The sequence below is a fragment of the Geotrypetes seraphini genome, chromosome 15, assembly GCF_902459505.1.
Source record: "Geotrypetes seraphini chromosome 15, aGeoSer1.1, whole genome shotgun sequence".
NCBI classification, from domain to species: domain Eukaryota; kingdom Metazoa; phylum Chordata; class Amphibia; order Gymnophiona; family Dermophiidae; genus Geotrypetes; species Geotrypetes seraphini.
This window is the reverse complement of record NC_047098.1, coordinates 6501257-6520495: the sequence shown is the minus strand read 5'-3', so window position 1 is coordinate 6520495 and position 19239 is coordinate 6501257. Positions and strand designations below refer to the sequence as shown.

The following is a 19239-nucleotide window of genomic DNA, read 5'->3' as shown; positions in this document are numbered from 1 at the left end:
GCTGGGGGGCGGGGGGCACTTTCAAAATCACTCACTTATCCCACCCAGCCCACCGCTGTCCCGTTTCCCACCAAAAGATGAGGCCAGTCAGCAGAAATTTGCAGAAGCTACAGGAAAACCTCCCACTGCTCTTCCATCGGTATCAGATTCCTGCTCCTCCTCCCAGGGTCTCCTTTACCTGCCATGTGACAGGTATGGTCCCTTCAGCAAGGGTGCACAGTTTCCTATCTGTATTTAGATGTGCATGACTGAATAGACAGACAACAGACACGCTTCACAGATGCTTTAGCTCAGTGTATCGCAAACCGTGTGCCGCGGCGAGATTCAGGGTGTGCCGCGAGACGCCAGCAGGGCAGAGAGGTGCCGGCTGACTAACTAAAATATATTAAAAAGTAGCAGTCCCAGCACAGACCCCTGGGGAACCCCACTATTTACCCTTCTCCATTGAGAATATTGATCATTTAAACCCAATCTCTGTTTTCTGAGAATAATGGGTCAGCTAAAGGCCCCCCCCCCCCTTTCCTAAGTAGATTATCCCAATCTGAGATAATGGTTCCATGGTCAGAATACACAATGGGCCATAAAGGGCATCCCTGCCATATCCCTGGCTAAACAAATCTCTCAGAGAATCCCCTCCCCAGTTTTTAGTTTGCTTTCAGTTCCTTATACAAGGCTTGTATGCCTTCTAAAATCTCACACGTATCCCCATGCATCCCAAAAACCTGAAATACTTAGGGCCAAAAAACCCTGTCACAAGTTTTTCCAGCCCACCAAATTAGAGTAAGAATCCACAAAGCCAAACACGCATTAAACTTAAGAAAAACAACCTTCAGCTTCCCAGTAAACATTTTTGGATGGAGATGTCAGTTGTTTAATCTACCGACATATAAAAAAAGTTGGACATATATTTTGTAACACTGGAAAAATTGTTTAAACATAAAATATCTTTGTTGACTTCTCAAAATCTTCTCCCTAAAAGGGAAATCGGGTTTATAGGATCCGCACTGCGTGGGATCCTTACCCTTCCTCAATATCACTGGCGCCAATATTTAAGAGCTCATTTAAATACTAAGGGGCTCCTTGTAATGCATTTGCATACGATCCTCAGTGTCTGCTACGGGAATTGGTAAAAGCCCCGAGAATCCTTTTGAGCATCAGAGGCTGAGCTGCCTCCAAGCAAGGCACACTTTTGTACATCGGGGCCTTAATGTCTGCTGAAACTCGGCTAACTTCCTGGCACCCACTGAAGACTCAGATACTCAATGCTCCTGCCCCGATTAGGCCTAGCATTGAATATCTGGGCAATTTCTGCCCAAGCCAGTCAGCACCTCTGTAAATCACCGACAACTACAGGCTCAATATCAGATCCACTTTTACTCCAGCGGTCTTTAAGGATAGCGTTACCGCGTCTATCCGAAAACTACAGGCAGGCTCCCCTCAATATGGCAGACTGCTACTGCTGTAAGTACAATTCAGCATTGCATGCGATATCTCACCACAGTCTTCCTCGTCGGACATGTCCCGACAGTCGGGTCGACGGTCACAGCGATAATCCAAGGGCACGCACCCTCCATCCCTGCAGGTAAACTCGTTTTCAGTACATTTCCTCACATCCATGGGCACTGAGGGTCCAGAAAAACAGAAGAGTTACTGTACTGGGTCAGAGCAAAAGTCCATCAAGCCCAATATCCTGTTTCTAACAGTGGCCAACCCAAGTCAAAAGTACCTGGCCAGATCCCAAAGAGTAAAACAGATATCCTAGGAATAAGCAGTGGATTTCCACAAAGTCCATCTTAATAATGGCTTATGGACTTTTGTCTTAGCAAATTATCCAAATCTTTTATAAACCCTGCTAAGCTAACTGCTTTTACCACATTCTCTGGCAATGAATTCCAGAGTTTAACTACATATAGAGTGAAGAAATACTTTCTCTGGTTTGTTTTAAATTTATATTCCGTGCGTTAACCACCTACCGCACCTTGATAAAAAGAGCCCTAAGTATTAAAAGCACTTGAGCACTTTAATGCACTTTAAGCGTAAGTTCTTTGAAAAAAGTACACTTCCCCCTCCCCATTCACGGTTTCGGAAATCGCAATTTCACATATTCGTGATTTTTGGGGGAGGGGGATAAAAGAAAAAAAAAAAAAACATTGTTAAGTCTTCCCCCCGGCATCCCGGCCTTACCTGGTGGTCTAGCGGGCTTTTGGAGCAGGAGCGATCTTCCTACGCTCCTGCCCCATGCAGATCGCCATTAGGAAATAGCTGTAGGGAGTTCCCATCGTAGTCTCGAGAACTCACAGCAGCCATTTCCTAATGGCGATCTGCACAGAGCAGGAGCGTTCGCTCTTGCCCCGAAAGCCCGCTAGATCACCAGGTAAGGCCGGGAAGGTGGGAGGGGGGGCGATCAGAGCCGAATATTCGCGGTTTTTCGCCATTCGCAGTCCGGCTCTGCCCCTATCCCCCGCGAATCCGGAGGGAAAAGTGTATATTAAAAATGGGACTAGTGAAGAGACACGGTGGAAAGTCACTCTAGTCCAGGGATCTCAAAGTCCCTCCTCGAGGGCCGCAATCCAGTCGGGTTTTCAGGATTTCCCCAATGAATATGCATGAGATCTATTTGAATGCACTGCTTTCAATGCATATTCATTGGGGAAATCCTGAAAACCCGACTGGATTGCGGCCCTCGAGGAGGGACTTTGAGACCCCTGCTCTAGTCTAACCGATATGGTCCAATGAGTGTCTGACCCCTGAAGGCCTTATTAAATTTGAAATAAGTGAATCTTGTCTTCAATAAGATTTTGGGGCTTCAATAACAACAAAATAAACTAAGCTAAACCTTAAGTTTTATAAACTAAGCTAAACCTTAAGTTTTATAAACTAAACTAAACCTTAAGTTTTATAAACTAAACTAAACCTTAAGTTTTATAAACTAAACTAAACCTTAGTTTTATAGACCGAGTCATCAACCAAAAGGAGCTTGACTCGGTTAACAATAATGTAATACATAAATTTGACAAGGAAAAGTAGACAAAAAAGTTTTCAGAACTTTCCGGAATAAAGCAAAAGAACCTAAACTTCTTAATGTAAGAGGTAAAGCATTCCAGAATTTGGTTAATTTAAACGCAGAACGACTAAAGGCTCCCTTTACAAAACCGCGCTAGCGGGTTTAACGCGCACGACTTTTCATCACACGCTAACCCCCGCGCTGGCTGAAAAACTCAAGAGGAGGCGGTAGTGGCTAGCGCGGCCGGCAGTTTAGCGCACGGTATTATACGCGTTAAACCGCCAACGCGCCTTTGTAAAAGGAGCCCTAAATCTCTTGAAGGTTCTGTTTTTACCACTGAGAGAGGGAAAAGGAAGTTGTAATTTTTGAGAACTTCTAGCAAGATGAGATCTACGAACATTCCAGTCTAAAGGAATCAAAGTAGCAGAAATGCCAAATAGGATCTTAAATGCAATACAAATGCACGTCAATTGAATTCTGAGATACTCTGAGGGCCAACGTAATTCCTTGAGCACAGAGGGGTTGCGTGGTCGAATTTACTCTTACCGAAAATAAGTTTAGCTGCAGACTGACCTTTGAAAGACCCAAATACACTGAGTTGCAGTAATCCAACCTTGACAAAATGATTGACTGAACCAATGCAGAGAAGACAAAACAGACTGAAAAGACACAAAAGGGAGAGTGGTGAACTACAATAAGATTTAAGAAGAGGAGACCGAGAAAGGATAAAAACAGGAGGAGAGGGAGGGTATTGTTCAAGCTGCCTGAAAAGATTCAGGAAAGAGAAAGTAAGAAGGAGAACTCATGTTAGCGCTCAAAAGAAACTTTTTAAGGTACTTTTAAATTTATCTACACTTGATTCTTCCCTGATATAAGGGGGTAAGGAATTCAAAGGAGGTTGTGCGGCGAGTGCAAAATGCCTTCAGAGAGGGAACGAAGTGTAGATTTTGGAAAGTTCTGGCGGGCGCGTGAGGAATGAATAGTTTATCAATGAAGGCTGGTTCTCTGGATTTAAGAGTTTTCAATGTGAGCAACGCTATTTTAAAAATAATTCTACTGTTTTGCATAAGCAATTTTTTTTAAAGTTATTATTCTTTTACTTATTTTGAAACTGCTTAAAAATAGCAAGTGCCCCAAGTTCTACGTTTCTATAACCATAAAGCTCTATGACCTCACAATGCAGGTGTAAAGAGCCTTAGCCTATAGGAAGAGGAGATGCAAATGTTAAGAGCCTTAGCCAATAGGAAGAGGAGGAGATAGTGGATGCTGCAGATGGGCTATTTGGCCTTTATCTGCCATCATGTTTCTATAACCATAAAGCTCTATGACCTCACAATGCAGGTGTAAAGAGCCTTAGCCAATAGGAAGAGGAGATGCAAATGTTAAGAGCCTTAGCCAATAGGGAGAGGAGGAGAGAGTGGATGCTGCAGATGGGCCATTTGACCTTTATCTGCCATCATGTTTCTGTGTTTCTATAATCATAAAGCTCTATGACCTCACAATGCAAGTTTATAGAGTCTTAGCCAATAGGAAGAGGAAATGTAAATGTTAAGAGCCTCAGCCAATAGGGAGAGGAGGAGATAATAGATATTGCAGATAGGCTGATTGAATAGGCTATTTGGTTTTCATCTGCTACCATGTTTCTAGAAGTAATGTTCCCACATATAGCTAAATTTGTGGCTTTTAATATCATATAGACGCAGGTTCTCGTGCATGTTATCCTATGGATGCGTTAGCTTTTAGCACACATGTTGATTTAGCACGCTACATCTGCACTAAAACGCTTAGCGCGCCTCTCGATTTAATGGATGATTCAATAAATGGATTTAATGGATGATTCTTCTCCCCCCCCAAATTAGTCCATTAAATCAAGGGTTGACTATTTAATTAACTATTGGAAGAGTGATTCTCAACGACCGGCTAACAGGCCTGGTTTTCAGTTTCCACAATAACTGAAATATGCTAACTAAACCCACACTTGGTGATGAATATCAACAAAACAGACTCACTCAGAAGCCCGAAAACGTAAAGAAAGAAGAACCAGTGCTCAAAAATTCAACTTCTTTACAAGCACGTACTTTTTTAATCCCCCAAGTTCCTCGAGAGGTCTGCGGGAGTTGGCAGACAATCTGTAGGCAGCGGTAAGCCAATAAAACATTTCTTTTCACGTATTAAGACGGCACGCGCCTCACACACCTACTTGTATGTGTAGAGCTTAGTGAGAGAACCTGAATTTGCAAACGAGGGCGTTCCATCTTTCTCTCTCACTCTGTAGTTAAACATGAGAAGCATTTGGCCCGACTCCATGGAAAGCACTTGCCAACACTGCCAGCTGTGCTTTCGGCAAGATGCCACCAGGTCTTAGAACACAAGAATTCTTCAGCGTTGACTTATTCAAGGAGTCATGGAAATGTCCGTCAACACTGCATCAACCAAAGCAAAGCACTGTGCTGGGAACAGCTCATTGTAAATATATAGAACTTCAGTCCAAAAAAACAAACAAACCACTACAGGCTTTAATGAAACTGTATCAACTGAAATCTCAGGGTTCAATTAACAATACTTATAAATTATTCAGTGTGTGAAACATTCAGACCCGCAACCGTGATGGCTAAAATGTAAACCAAACCGGTATTGCCATTGGGGCCATCATGATGTTTCACTGTCCCGACCGCCTGTAGTTAAAATCTATAAATGACCGCCGTGCGTTCAATGTGACTTTCGAAATCTAATTTAAAATAAACAATAAAGCTTATTACATTACATTAGTGATTTCTTGCGGTTCAAGGCGGATTACAAAAATGGAGGTGTGAGGCCCGAGACACCGAAGATAGCATCGATGAGGGTCCGTCAGTGAAATCGCGCGCTGGCACTTGGAACACTTTTTAAAACCGGTAATAGGCCGGAAAAGCTCCGCTGCAAGATCGAAGCAGCGGGGCTGAGGCCACGTGGCCTGCCCGGTCGAACGGATGGAAGAAATTTTTTTTTTTTTTTGAAAACAAGAAAAATACGACGAAAATCAGCGATTAAGAGAAAAAGAACCCAAAACCGCGGACTTTAGAAGGCACAAGTGAAAAAACTTCACGCAGAGAGTCGAAGACGGACTTCTCGGCTCCGCGGAAAAGTAAGAACTGAGGAGACGCGCCCTGCGCTGGGCGGGAAGGCACTCGCGCACGCGCGGTGCGGGCGACTCAAAACTTCGAGTTTCTTCAAGCAAGACTGCTTGTGAAGTGTCCGCATCGGGGCTCCGCTGGATCACGTCACCCATTAGTGAGAATACCTGCCTGCTTGTCCTGGGCTAAAGGATCTATCTGGCCATTTCCAGAGGAATTATAGAATAGTTAGGGAGTAGTCAACTTGGTTCATAGGGATGAAGTAGTTTTTGTGGGGTTAAGTTGTTTTAGAGAGTGGGGAGGCGTTAGGTTGGGAGGCGTTAGCTTATCTGTGCGTGAGGTGACTTTTCACTCAGGGTCATACGGTCGGCAGGTCCCCAGTGACCTCGGCAATGCCGGATTTATTGCTCATCACTCAAGCAACTCCTCTAGAAAAAGGGTGTGCGCTGCAATCCCTCGACACAGGTTTCGTATCCTTCTTCAGGAGGGGTACACGTTACGGTAGACGTTGACTGAAATACTCAAAGAGAGGCTTGGGAGGCGCGCCTCTAGAGGAGTTGCTATGTTTCTATGATGAGCAACAAATCCGGCATTGCCGAGGTCACTGGGGACCTGCCGACCGTCTGACCCTGAGTGAAAAGTCACCTCACGCACAGATAAGCTAACGCCTCCCAACCTAACGCCTCCCCACTCTCTAAAACAACCTAACGCCACAAAAACTACTTCATCCCTATGAACCAAGTTGACTACTCCCTAACTATTCTAGAATTCCTCTGGAAATGGCCAGATAGATCCTTTTTGTAATCCGCCTTGAACCACAAGGTAACAGCAGAATAGAAATCACTAATGTAATGTAATGTAATAAGCTTTATTGTTTATTTTACATTAGATTTCGAAAGTCACATTGTACGCATGGCGGTCATTTCTAGATTTTAACTACAGGCGGTCGGGACAGTGAAACATCATGATGGCCCCAATGGCAATACCGGTTTGGTTTACATTATAGCCATCACGGTTGCGGGTCTGAATGTTTCACACACTGAATAATTTGTAAGTATTGTTAATTGAACCCTGAGATTTCAGTTGATACTTTGAATTCATATCCCAGTGTATAAGTACAATTTCCCTAATACATTGTGTCAAGTTTAATGAAAGTGTACCAGGCAGTGTCCTAAATGCACCCTTTTTGCTGTAGTTTCTCGATTCTTCAGGGCTAGTCTTCCACTCTTAACCCAACCCTTGACTTAATTTTTCCCATCACTCTTAACAGTTAAAAGATGTTCTCGTTTGAGATTATGTTTCCCGTCTTTGTGATATGAAATGCCATGCACTTCCCAATGTTTATTACCAGCTGTGGCAAGTTGTTACTAGTTATATCAAACACAGATACAGCCATTCGCCTTCCTTCTAATGCTTCCCGCTTTGACCATCTCCCTCCTCTATATCTTCAGCATTCAATTTTAAATTCTTATTTTAACATTTTAAATCGATTCACTGTGGCAGTCTTATTCGTTCTCACTGTCCACCAAGAGTCCTACGCTCTTTGAACAAGCGGCGTCTTCAAATTCCTTCAGTTCATTAAGACCCTTAATGCCCCTTTTCAATCCTCCTCTTCCCCCCCTTCTGATCTGCTCCCCTCCCCCGTCTCCCTCCTCTCCCCCCTACTTCTCTCCTTGCTGTTCGCAACTCTATAATCAATTTGATATGTAACCACTTGTAATCTCTGTCTAACTAATGTGAACCGCCTAGAACTCTTCGGGGTATGGCGGTATACAAAAATAAAGTTATTATTATTATTATTATGAACGAGAGCTTTTTTTTTTTTCTGCATTTCACCATCTCTTTGGAACACCCTTCCAAATATAACCCCCATCTTTTTACAAAACTGTAGCGCGGTTAGCGCCAGCCGCGGCGGAAACAGCTCTGACGCTCATAGAATTCCTATGAGCGTCGGAGCTGTTTCTGCCGCGGCTGGCGCTAAAAACCACGCTACGGTTTTGTAAAGGGGGAGAGAGGGGGGAGACAGTGCGCCTCGAATCAACTCATTTGAAATTTAGAACCCTTCTGAAGACGCTCCATTTTGAAAAATCTTGTTCTAGTCAGTTAGCAGAAACGTTTTATTCGATTTTATTTTACGTGTCCTCTTTTTCCAATCTATGCTGTCCTTTTAATTTGTTGGTTTTTTTTTAATGGAATTCCTTTTTTTTTTCCATTTTAATTATAATTTCATAAACCGCTCTGTTATTGCTTATGGAAGTTATGTAAATTAACTAAAATTAAAGCCATAAACAAGGTCAACTAAACCCCACGCCAGCTGGGCCTCATGCCAAGAACGTCTCTCTCAGCACCACAAACAGGCAGCGTCCATTTGGAAACGTCGCTGAAGAACGCGAAGCAGCACACAGCGCAACATGATTTACGTCTTCAAACTAATTACTGATTTGAATAGCTGTCATCATAAATCTACTTCACTCTGTAACAGGTTGCCAGGCCCTCACTGTACACACAAAGCACATGCTAGAGGCATACAACACTCACGCAAAATACATGCTACGAAAGTAAATAGATCTCGTACATGCTAGATACCACGGAAAGCGCACACAAAGCTTACCTGATGGCTCCATACTCGCAGACGGAGGCAAAGTTTCCGCTGGAAGTGAAAACATTTTTACCCTGTTAAAAGCTACAAATAATGTGAAGGGATGGAGGTTGTGGCCTGAACTCTGAGCTACTTCTCGGTTTACGTATTACTTAGGTCAATCCCAGAGAACAAACGTTTAGGTAAAAATGTCACAAATCCAGATCTTATTGCCACTGTGGAGGCTGCGATAAAGAAATCCCCCCCCCCCCACCATGCTTTCCACATTTTCTCAAGGAGCAAAACAAAAATGTTGTGAATATTCACATTTAATCCAGGCCCTCAAATTACTCATGCACACAACTTAATCTCAAACAGCTGATCAATTTACGTGTCAACTAAATCCTACCACACAAAAATGATAAAAGAAAAAAAAAAAAACCCACAAAAAAATTAGTGCCAGAGTTCAAGCTAGAGGATGTTAAAGTCCTCAATTTAAATATGTCAAGTTTGTTCCGCCCGCCCCCCCCCTCCCCTCCCTCAGGGAAAAAGGTTTCAGTAAGAGAATTTATATTTTCTAGATCCATGATTGAGAAACTCCATTTCAACCCCCCCCCCCATAAACCTCATTGAAATCTCTCACCAACCAACCCCCTTTCTAACCCCCCCCCATTAAATTTAATTGGAATAGATCACCAACCATCCGCTACTCAACCCCACCCCCCTAAACCTCACTGAAATGGCTCACCAACCAACTCCCAACCAACCTCTCCTGCCCCCCAATAAACCTCACTGAAATCTCTCACCAACCAACTCCCAACCAACCTCTCCTGCCCCCCAATAAACCTCACTGAAATCTCTCACCAACCAACTCCCAACCAACCTCTCCTGCCCCCCAATAAACCTCACTGAAATCTCTCACCAACCAACTCCCAACCAACCTCTCCTGCCCCCCAATAAACCTCACTGAAATCTCTCACCAACCAAACCCCTTTCTAACCCCCCCCCCATTAAATTTAATTGGAATAGATCACCAACCATCCGCTACTCAACCCCACCCCCCTAAACCTCACTGAAATGGCTCACCAACCAACTCCTAACCAGCCTCTCCTGCCTCCCAATAAATCTCACTGAAATACCTCATCAAACAATCCCCCCCTATTAAACCTCAATGGAACGGATCGCTAAGGAACAACTGATATCATTTCTTCCAATTACAGACAAATGTTCCTGCAAGCAAAGTTAAGTCCCTGGATGTACATCTTACATACTCAACACCACAATCACACACAATTAGGTAAATGACAAAATTATGTTATAAAGCATAACGAAAAGACTCGACAGAGCATAAACCAATCGGACATGATATACTGTAGTTAATCCTACAAACCCACAATGCATTTTCTCTGAAAACGAGATCTCCTTCACACAAGCTAATTGTCCACATTTCCATCAACGTGCACACATGTTCTCTCTTAAAGCAAATCTTTGGACTAGCCCCAGTAATGTTCCTCAGAATTGAGGTCACCTCGACAACTGATGGAACAGTCCTGTCGATAATTATTAAAGCTGGCCACAGGCCTAACCACATTACCTGCAATCTGCCAAACCCACAATCAGATTTAAGGGACCCATATTTGTGTACTATTTAGCTCATTCATCTGTTCCAGTGACATATTAGGGGCAGTAAGTAATCCCCATCACAAAATTGTTCACTCAGAAGCTCAGGCTGTGGCTTGAACGCCCTGTTTGTGATGGAAATTCTTGCCAAAATGGAATAAGACAGAAAGACAACAACTAGATGTATACAAAGTTGAGTAACAAAAATCAATTATCCACTGAATGATCATATCCATCCAGAGGACTAAAAATTCAATGAATGCAGATCATTCCGCCTGATTCTCTCTCTGGACAGGGAGATAAACGTTCAACTTGGTTATAAACGCACTATTTCTTCTTTTCTTCTTCCCACTCATGGTGGCAATTTCTAAACGGAATTGTTTGAAGGGTGTGATGAAAGGTACTTTCAGCCTTCTTCCTAAAGACTGACTTAGGGGTAAAGACTTTGCCAACTAGTCAATGGTTAAACAGGGATATGCTCTTTATAGACCACAACAAACAGTGGCCAGTCTGGACCATGAGTACTCAGTTTGGTTTCCACCCCAGAAATTCTGGTTTTCTGCCTATCTACAATGATTATGCATGATGCAGCTGCATACAATGGATCGCCCAATTATGCAACTGCAACTTATTCCTTTAATTTTGCAAAGGGCAAATACAGGGACTTGTATATGAACACTAGTCAGTAAAATAGCTATGATAATAAATTGGAAACCGACTATAATGGTGATAATTTTGCAAAGCCTGAAGACCACAATGGCCAGGCAGGCCTAAGGCTTCAGTCTGAAAACCATGAACTTAAATAATAGCTAATATAGTCTAAATATTCAGGGCAAGTTTGGAATCCTTCGGGATGCTTGAAAGATTGAAAACATCCTACAGAGCTTGCCTTTCAAAATTTTGCGGTAAGTCAATGTTACAAGGTAAAGAGCACGTAGGAAACATGTAGACCCGCTCTAACCCTACTTCCCCCCGGCATCAACTATTTTACCCATATAAAGAGGGCAACTGTTCAAGAATCTTCTCCTTATATTAGGTAGGGGGGAATTATCGAACGGAAACATTCAGTTGTGTTCAAAGTCAAACATTTCATCTGCAATATATACTTATGTTCATGAATCACCTTACTCTAGAGAAGAATTCATTGCCAATTTGAAGCATCACAAAGGCTTTCATTCGCCTCTGTTCTGTTTCATGCCTGTGCCACTCAGAGTTCCCATCTCCCCAGTAGAGGTCTGCACGGGAACGGGGATCGCGGGAATCCCACCCTAATTCACGGGACTCCCACGGGGACCCCCATCTGGCCCACGGGACTCCCACGGGGACCCCCCTCTAGCCAACGGGACTCCTACGGGGAAGGAAGGCTTTGGAAACAGGGTTCGTCCATATAATATAATGGACACGTCAGCCTTAGTAAAAGAGGGGGTTTATAAGTTAATTACCTGAACAGAAACCAAAAAAAGGGTTCCACCAAAGAGATTCCACAAGGAAAACAGCAGCGCAAACACAAAAGAAACTGTGGAATTGATGAACCTGTCAGAAGCAATTGCTGCTTTTTATGGGGATGGGCGGGGATGGAGGTAATTCCTTGCGGGGATGGGTGGGGACGGAGAGGATCCTGACGGGGACGGGTGGGGATGGAGAGGATCCTGGCGGGGATGGGTGGGATTTTCTGTCCCCGTGCAACTCTCTACTCCACAGTCCAACGAGAATAGACTCTTACCAGAACCAAGGCGACGGAACTGGAAGCCTTCAGTAGAGGTGACATATGACGCAATGGAGCCGCTTTCCACCACCGAATACAACACCTCACGAATCTGGCCATCATTTGAGTTTCCTTCGGAACCGACATCCAGCTCCACAAAGACGTTCCCGTCAATCTCCCTAAAACGCAGACAAAGGGATTCAATATGCACAACACCACTGACCTGAGATTCAAAGTCATTCTTTGCTCAGAATGCACCAATTTCAATCCTAGTTTCAATTCCAGGACCTTAATACAATAATGCGGGGGTTCCCAAATGTCCTAGGGAACCCCCCCAGCTAATCAGGATTTCAGGATACCAACAAGAGATATTTGCATGCGCTGCCTCCACCGCATGCTAATTTCTCTCATTAACATTCATTGTGGCTATCCCCCCAATCCAGACTAGCTGGGGGGGACCCCTAGGACATTTTGGAACCACTCTATTATGCTTACAAACTACAACTTTAGTTTCCAGTAAACATTAAAGCCTGAGTAATTATTTATTCAATTTTCTATACCATTCTCCCAGGGAAGCTCTATCTAATGAACCTGGAGCAATGGGGGGGATTAAGTGACTTGCCCAGGGTCACAAGGAGCAATGTGGGTTTAAACCCACAACCTCAGGGTGCCGAGGCCGTAGCTTTAACCACTGCACCACTCTAGAAATCACACTGTAGTCAAAATGAGCCAGGTTTAAGACAACCAAGCCATTGTGACATCACTGCTGAGGTTGGCTCTCGGGCATTGGTGGAATGAGGCATTATGATGTCACAATACCAGCTCTGGTTATCAGAGGCTGAAACTTCTCACATTATTTATTTATTCACTCTTCTGTTCCCCCAGGGGAGCTCAGAACAGTTTATATAAATTTAATTTTTCCGTCTGTCCTTGGTTGCTCACAATCTATCTAATGTACCTAGGGCAATGGGGGGATTAATGGACTTGCCCAGGGTCATAAGGAGCAGCGTGGGTTTGAACCCACAACCTCAGGGTGCCGAGGATGTAGCTCTCTCATAAATACTAATCTACCCAAACTTTTGTTTCGCATTCTTCTCCCTCCCCTCACTCTTCCCCCTCAGACAATTTTAAAAGTGGATGGTATAGACTAGCCCAATGGCTTGACAGAAAGGATGGCCAACACAGAGCCTGGGTACTTCCACCATCCAAAGTTATGGAAGTGTCACGCTTTTTGGAATGAAAACACCCAGAAAATAAGAAGGTAAGTCAATCCACCAATCGCACCAACACTGTCATCTGTTATCTATGAAGTTAACCAAAGAAACCGTGTAGCTGATCTCTTAGTCAGGTAAGGGGCACCTAAGGCTCCACTCGTCTGCCCAGGGTCATTCCTGGCTGCGTAGACCCCGGTGGATCTCTGGATTTTCCTCGCTCTCTTACACCCAGGCATTCTGATATTACTCCAGAGTCTTTTCCCCCACTTCGCTTTGGCGCTTTATATTGTGACCTCTTGGTCTGGGAGAGGTATGTAAAGTGGCATAATAAGGGGCGGGGCAGTCCGCCCTGGGCACCCGTCCTCTCTGCCCACCCTTTCACACCCCCCCCCACTGCCTCACATGCGCTTCCCTTCCCCGTACCGCTGTAACGTTCGTGGCGCGAGCAGCAACCCCCAAGCGGCTGTCGCACCAGCGTAGGCTCTTCCTCCGACGTCACTTCCTCCACCCGTGCCTAAAAAGTGATGTCAAGAGGAAGAGCCCACGCCGACGCGACAGCCGCTTGGGGGGTTGCTGTTCGTGCCATGAACATTACAGAGGTACGGGAGAAGGAGCAGGTGGAGGTGGGGGGAGGGGCAGTGAATAGGGCGAGAAAGGGGCACAGAGCTGCAGGTGAGACTTTTTTTTACGGGTCTAACTTAATAGATTTGTGCCTGCAAAATATATTAAAGTTAATGCAAAAAAATCAAGGTCTCTCTTATTTGTTGTCTCTTTTTTTCCCCCTCAATTAAAGTGAAGGGACTTCAGATTAGGCAAAGAAAGAGAGAGGACAGAATATTGAAACAGGAAGGATGGCACACTGACCATTGCCAGGCCGCTTATTTTATTCATTTAAAAAATTTATATACCGTTTCAACCTAAACGGTTTACATATCGTTACATACGTAATTCAATAAAACAAATAAAATCAAACAAACATTTAACATATAATCATCGGAAAATCACGTGAAGAGCCCATCAAAAGAACAACCGCCAGGACCAGTTCCTAGAAAAGTGCATTAACAAATAACTGCGTTTTTAATAGTTTTCCGAAATGACCCTTGTCGTGACATTTTCGGAACTGACCGACAACTGAGTTCCACAATTTGACCCCCCGCACAGCAAAAGGCCATTTTACTGGGATTAGCATCGGTTTTTAATAACGCTGAGTTCTCAAAACGCAGATACACTCACTTGACAAAGACGACGCTCACAATCTGTTCTCCAGGGATCTTGTAATATTCAGATTCCAGCTGGGGGAAGACAAGACAAGACAAATGTTATTCTAAACCCAGAAGAGAAGGAAAAAAATATATCACACACTCCACTCAGTGTATGTGCTACAAAGCATGTCTCATTCAGATCTTGAGTAATAAAGTTTGATGTTAATTAAAGACACTATCACGTCCCAATAAACCAGGGGTCTCAAAGTCCCTCCTCGAGGGCCGCAATCCAGTCGGGTTTTTAGGATTTCCTCAATGAATATGCATGAGGTCTATGTGCCTGCACTGCTTTCAATGCATATTCATTGGGGAAGTCTGGTGATGGCAGCAACACAGAGAGTAGGGTGGGGAATGTTCCGGAGCACAGGATTGTTCCAGCTGTTGAAAGAGGCCCCTCTTCAGCTGGTGGGGTTTAAGGTTCCCCACTAGCTCAAGTATTTACTGAGTCGGGAGACGTGGGAAAAACTGGGTCCCCGTCCAACTTGAACTCCGGTCCAATACGCCCCTGGGATGCTACTACTATTTATTATTTCTAGAGCAGTACCAGATGCATACAACGCTGTACATTAAACACACAAGAATTTTATTTATTTAGGTATTTTTATACCGCCTATCTAAGCAGTTCACAATCAGGTACTCAAGCATTTTCTCTATCTGTCCTGGCGGGCTCACAATCTATCTAATGTACCTGGGGCAGTGGAGGATTAAGTGACTTGCCCAGGGTCACAGGGAGCAGTACAGGGTTTGAACCCACAACCTCAGGGTGCAGCTCTAACCACTGCACCACACTCTCCTCCAATACAATATCAGAAGTGAGCCAAGTATAGAACAATGAAGTCATTGTGACATCACTAATGAGGCTGGCCCTTATTGGTGGAATGAGGCATTATGACATCACAGAGAGGGATTGGAACTTGGATACCAACTTTTTGCAGTTTTACAACCACACTCAAAGCAGTTTATACACAGGTACTTCAAACATTTTCCCCATCTGTCCCGGTGGACTCACAACGGAGGATTAAGTGACTTGCCCAGGGTCACAAGGAGCAGCGTGGGATATGAACCCACAACCTCAGGGTGCCGAGGCTGTAGCATTAACCACTAGGCCACTCCTTCCTTCATGCAGATTTTAGGGTTTTGTAATTTGCAAGCAATACATAGGCACTCTGCCATGCAAACATTCACCAGAAAGGTGATCAAACCAATGGTCCTACTTCCAACAGCGGCCATGTTACCGATCCAGGGGCGTGCACTATTCTATAAGAAGCCACCTCTGCACCGAAATGATTAGAATGCCACCCTTTACACCTTCCTACTGTTTATGACCAAGCGGTTCCTTCTAGAGTTCCTCCCAGAGAGGACAATTCTATAAAGTCTACAGCACACTAAGGACACACTTTATAAGCATCCGAAAGGCCACGTTCCAGTACAGAATAAAAACATAAGCCGCCATTTCCGTGCCAATATTTAGACGCATCCACTTACCCCCCATGTCAATAGCAAGCATAAATGCATGAGAGCTGCCATACTGGAACAGACCGAAGGTCCATCAAGCCCAGAATCCTGTTTCCACAGTGGCCAACCCAGGTCCAAAGTACCTGGCAGAAACCCAAAGAGTAGCAACATTCCAGAGCTGAGATTGTGACGTCATAATGCCTCATTCCACCAATGCCTAAGAGCCAACTTCGGCAGTGATGTCACAATGGCTTGATTGTTCTATACTTGGCTCACAGAAGAACAGAAGAGTTGCCAGACTGGGACAGACTAAAGGTCCATCAAGCCCAGAATCCCGTCTCCAACAGTCACAAGTACCTGGCAAGATCTCAAGGAGAAAAACAAATTTTATGCTGCTTATCCAAGGAATAAGAAGTGGATTTCCCCAAGCTCATCTTAATAATGGCATATGGACTTTTGTTTCAGGAAATTATTCAAACCTTTTTTAAACCCTGTTAAGCTAGTACTTACACATGCATAAGTGCTAGAATTCTATCTTCTTAGCATGCATATGGTGCTGAAGTTATAGAGTTACGGAGATAATGCCTAAAAGAGTGATAATTAATTTACGTTACAATCTGAGACCATTTCTCTTCACTTCTGTCCTTCCATCTTTCCCAGTTCAAGACAACAGTACAGGAAGCGTGAAACCATTCTATCTCACCGTGTCCACCACTGCCTCCGATACATCCCGGAACTCTTCAGAAGACACGTCATCCAGCGCTGGACTGAAGTCGATGGTGTGGGTGAAGTTCACCAGGGCTCGGTAGTAAACTGTCAAAGAAAAAGAAAAAAAGCGATGGGAACCAGCGCCACACACTGACTGGGCAGGACATGCTAACGGAAGTTAGAGAAAAGGCTGGTGGCGGTCCTCTCCACATGTACATACCGCCAATTGTGAATTACAGTCACTTTTTACCAAAACCAACCAGGCTGAAAAAAATACAGTGAAACCTTGATTTGCGAGCAATCCAAAACACTCGTCTATCAAAGAAATAATGGAAACTCCACAACCCCAAAACTTTAATACAAAATACTGTATGCACTCGTATTGCAAGACCTCGCTCGTTTAGGACAGTCACTGCACTCCCGCAGAGTCAGAGAGAGAAGAGCCATCGGCTCAGTTGTGATGCGGGTGTACTGTATGTATTTTTATTGCAAGATCTCGCTTGTATATCAAGTTAAAATTTAATAAAATGTTTTGCTTGTCTTGCAAAACACTTGCAAACCAAGTTACCTGCAATCCAAGGTTTTATTGTAGAAGCATTCTACCACACTGCTACCAAAACAGCTTCTGTCAGATACAAAACTACAACGGTTCGGCAGCAGATAAAGGACGGACCTTGCAGGAATGGGGCAGGGACAGGAAAAGAACTCGCCGGGACAGGAAAATGAGTTCCTGCGGGGATGGGGAAAAATTTATCCCCGTGTCATTCTCTACTTGGGGGAACAGAATGGAAAATTCAATAAATAAGTAGTGTGAAGAGTTTCAGCCTAATCAAACAGGTTTTAGAGAACATCACAGCACAGAATTATCACTAGTTGGTTTAACTACATCCATTCATTATTTTCTTGACCATCACAAAACTACTTTATTAATTTCACTAGATCTTTCCGCAGCATTTGATACAATTGATCATAAACTTCTCATAAATCGACTTCAATCTATTGGGATCACGGATCAAATTCTTTCTTGGTTTAATTCTTATTTTACAGATCGCTCTTCTTCTGTTCTCTTTAAAGAATCCATATCTAATCCTATCTCATCCACTTTCGGTGTTCCTCAAGGGTCTATTCTTTCTCCTCTACTATTTAATATCTTTCTAGCACCACTCCTTACATTGTGCCAATCTATAGGTTTTCAAGTTTTCGGATACGCTGACGATATTCAGCTGTTACACCCTGTAGATACGGATAATATTTCAGAAATACATGAGATTAGTAAGAAACTCGATCAAGTTCAAGATTGGCTAAATACTAATAAACTGGCCCTTAATATAAAAAAAACGAATTTGATGATTTTTCCTTGGAAGGAAAATCCCACACTTGTCACCCCAATTACTATAAGAAATATCCCTTTACAGATAGTCAATAAAACGAAAATATTAGGAGTAATTGTGGATTCCAAATTAAACTTTCATGACCATATAAGTTATATTGTTAAAACCTCATTCTACAGATTACGACAAATTAGATCCATCTCAAAATTTCTGAATGCACAATCTTTAAACATTCTTATCCACTCATTAGTCATATCAAAAATAGATTATTGTAATTCTCTTTTTAGAGGTATTGCATTAAATGAAATCAAACGTTTACAAATTATACAGAATGTCTCTATAAAACTTATTACAAAATCTAAAAAATTTGATCATGTTTCTCCCCTACTTGAAAAGGCACATTGGCTACCTGTCATCCATAGAATAACTTATAAAATCTGTTTACTTACATTTAAAACACTATTATATAAGACTCCTGCTTTTATTTATAAACTTTTAATACCTTACCATCCTACAAGAACATTAAGATCTACTGATCAAAATCTATTAACAATACCTTCATTGAAATTGATTAATACAAGACGACAATTTATATTTTCCGTAACAGCCCCTCAAACCTGGAATGCTCTTCCAATTTTTATTCGGAACGATCAAGATTTGGTAAAATTTAAATCACTATTAAAAACATTTCTTTTTAATGATGCTTTTAATTCCTGATTTTTTATTTATTATTTTTCCTAATGTGTTTTCCTATGTTTAATCTTTTATATAACGATTGTATTTCATTACCCTATTTTTACCCAATGTAGTTTAATAAGTTTTAACCTTTGTAAGCATTGTAAATCCCAATGTTTGGTTTGTCTGTTTGTTTGCTCTCTTTTAACTAAATTTGGAATTGTACATCGCTTTGAATTAGAGAAAGCGATTAATCAAGAATAAATAAAAAACTTGAAACTTGAAACTTGAAACTGGTATTGTGACATCATAATGCCTCATTCCACCAATACGAACTAACCTCCTCGGTGATGTCACAATGGCTTGATTGTCCTTTTTTTGGCTCAATTTTACTACATTTTGATTTCTAGAGGGGTGCAGTGTAGAGAATGACACGGGGACAAATTTGTTCCCGTCCCCGCAGGAACTCCATTTGCCCGTCCCATCCCTGCCAGTTTTGCTGCTGTCCCTATTCCTGCTCCATTCCCGTAAGCTCTGCCTAACTGCACAACCCTCGAACACTTATAATTTGAAA

General features: G+C 43.0%; 1 protein-coding gene across 14 annotated transcripts in view; it reads right to left on the bottom strand.

The window, feature by feature from the left end:
* The window catches only part of HSPG2 (heparan sulfate proteoglycan 2), a 332003-nt gene that overhangs the window by 201424 nt on the left and 111340 nt on the right, over positions 1 to 19239 (bottom strand). For 11 of the 14 annotated variants that reach the window (XM_033922874.1, XM_033922879.1, XM_033922877.1 and 8 more), the window contains 5 exons: positions 16655 to 16764; positions 14468 to 14526; positions 12039 to 12199; positions 8729 to 8767; positions 1497 to 1622 (listed from right to left, as the gene is read on the bottom strand). In XM_033922874.1, coding sequence (XP_033778765.1) covers positions 1497 to 1622; positions 8729 to 8767; positions 12039 to 12199; positions 14468 to 14526; positions 16655 to 16764 — 495 coding nt within the window. The remainder of the gene's footprint in view (positions 1 to 1496; positions 1623 to 8728; positions 8768 to 12038; positions 12200 to 14467; positions 14527 to 16654; positions 16765 to 19239) is intronic. The other 3 variants (XM_033922878.1, XM_033922888.1, XM_033922887.1) reach the window with 1 other exon arrangement.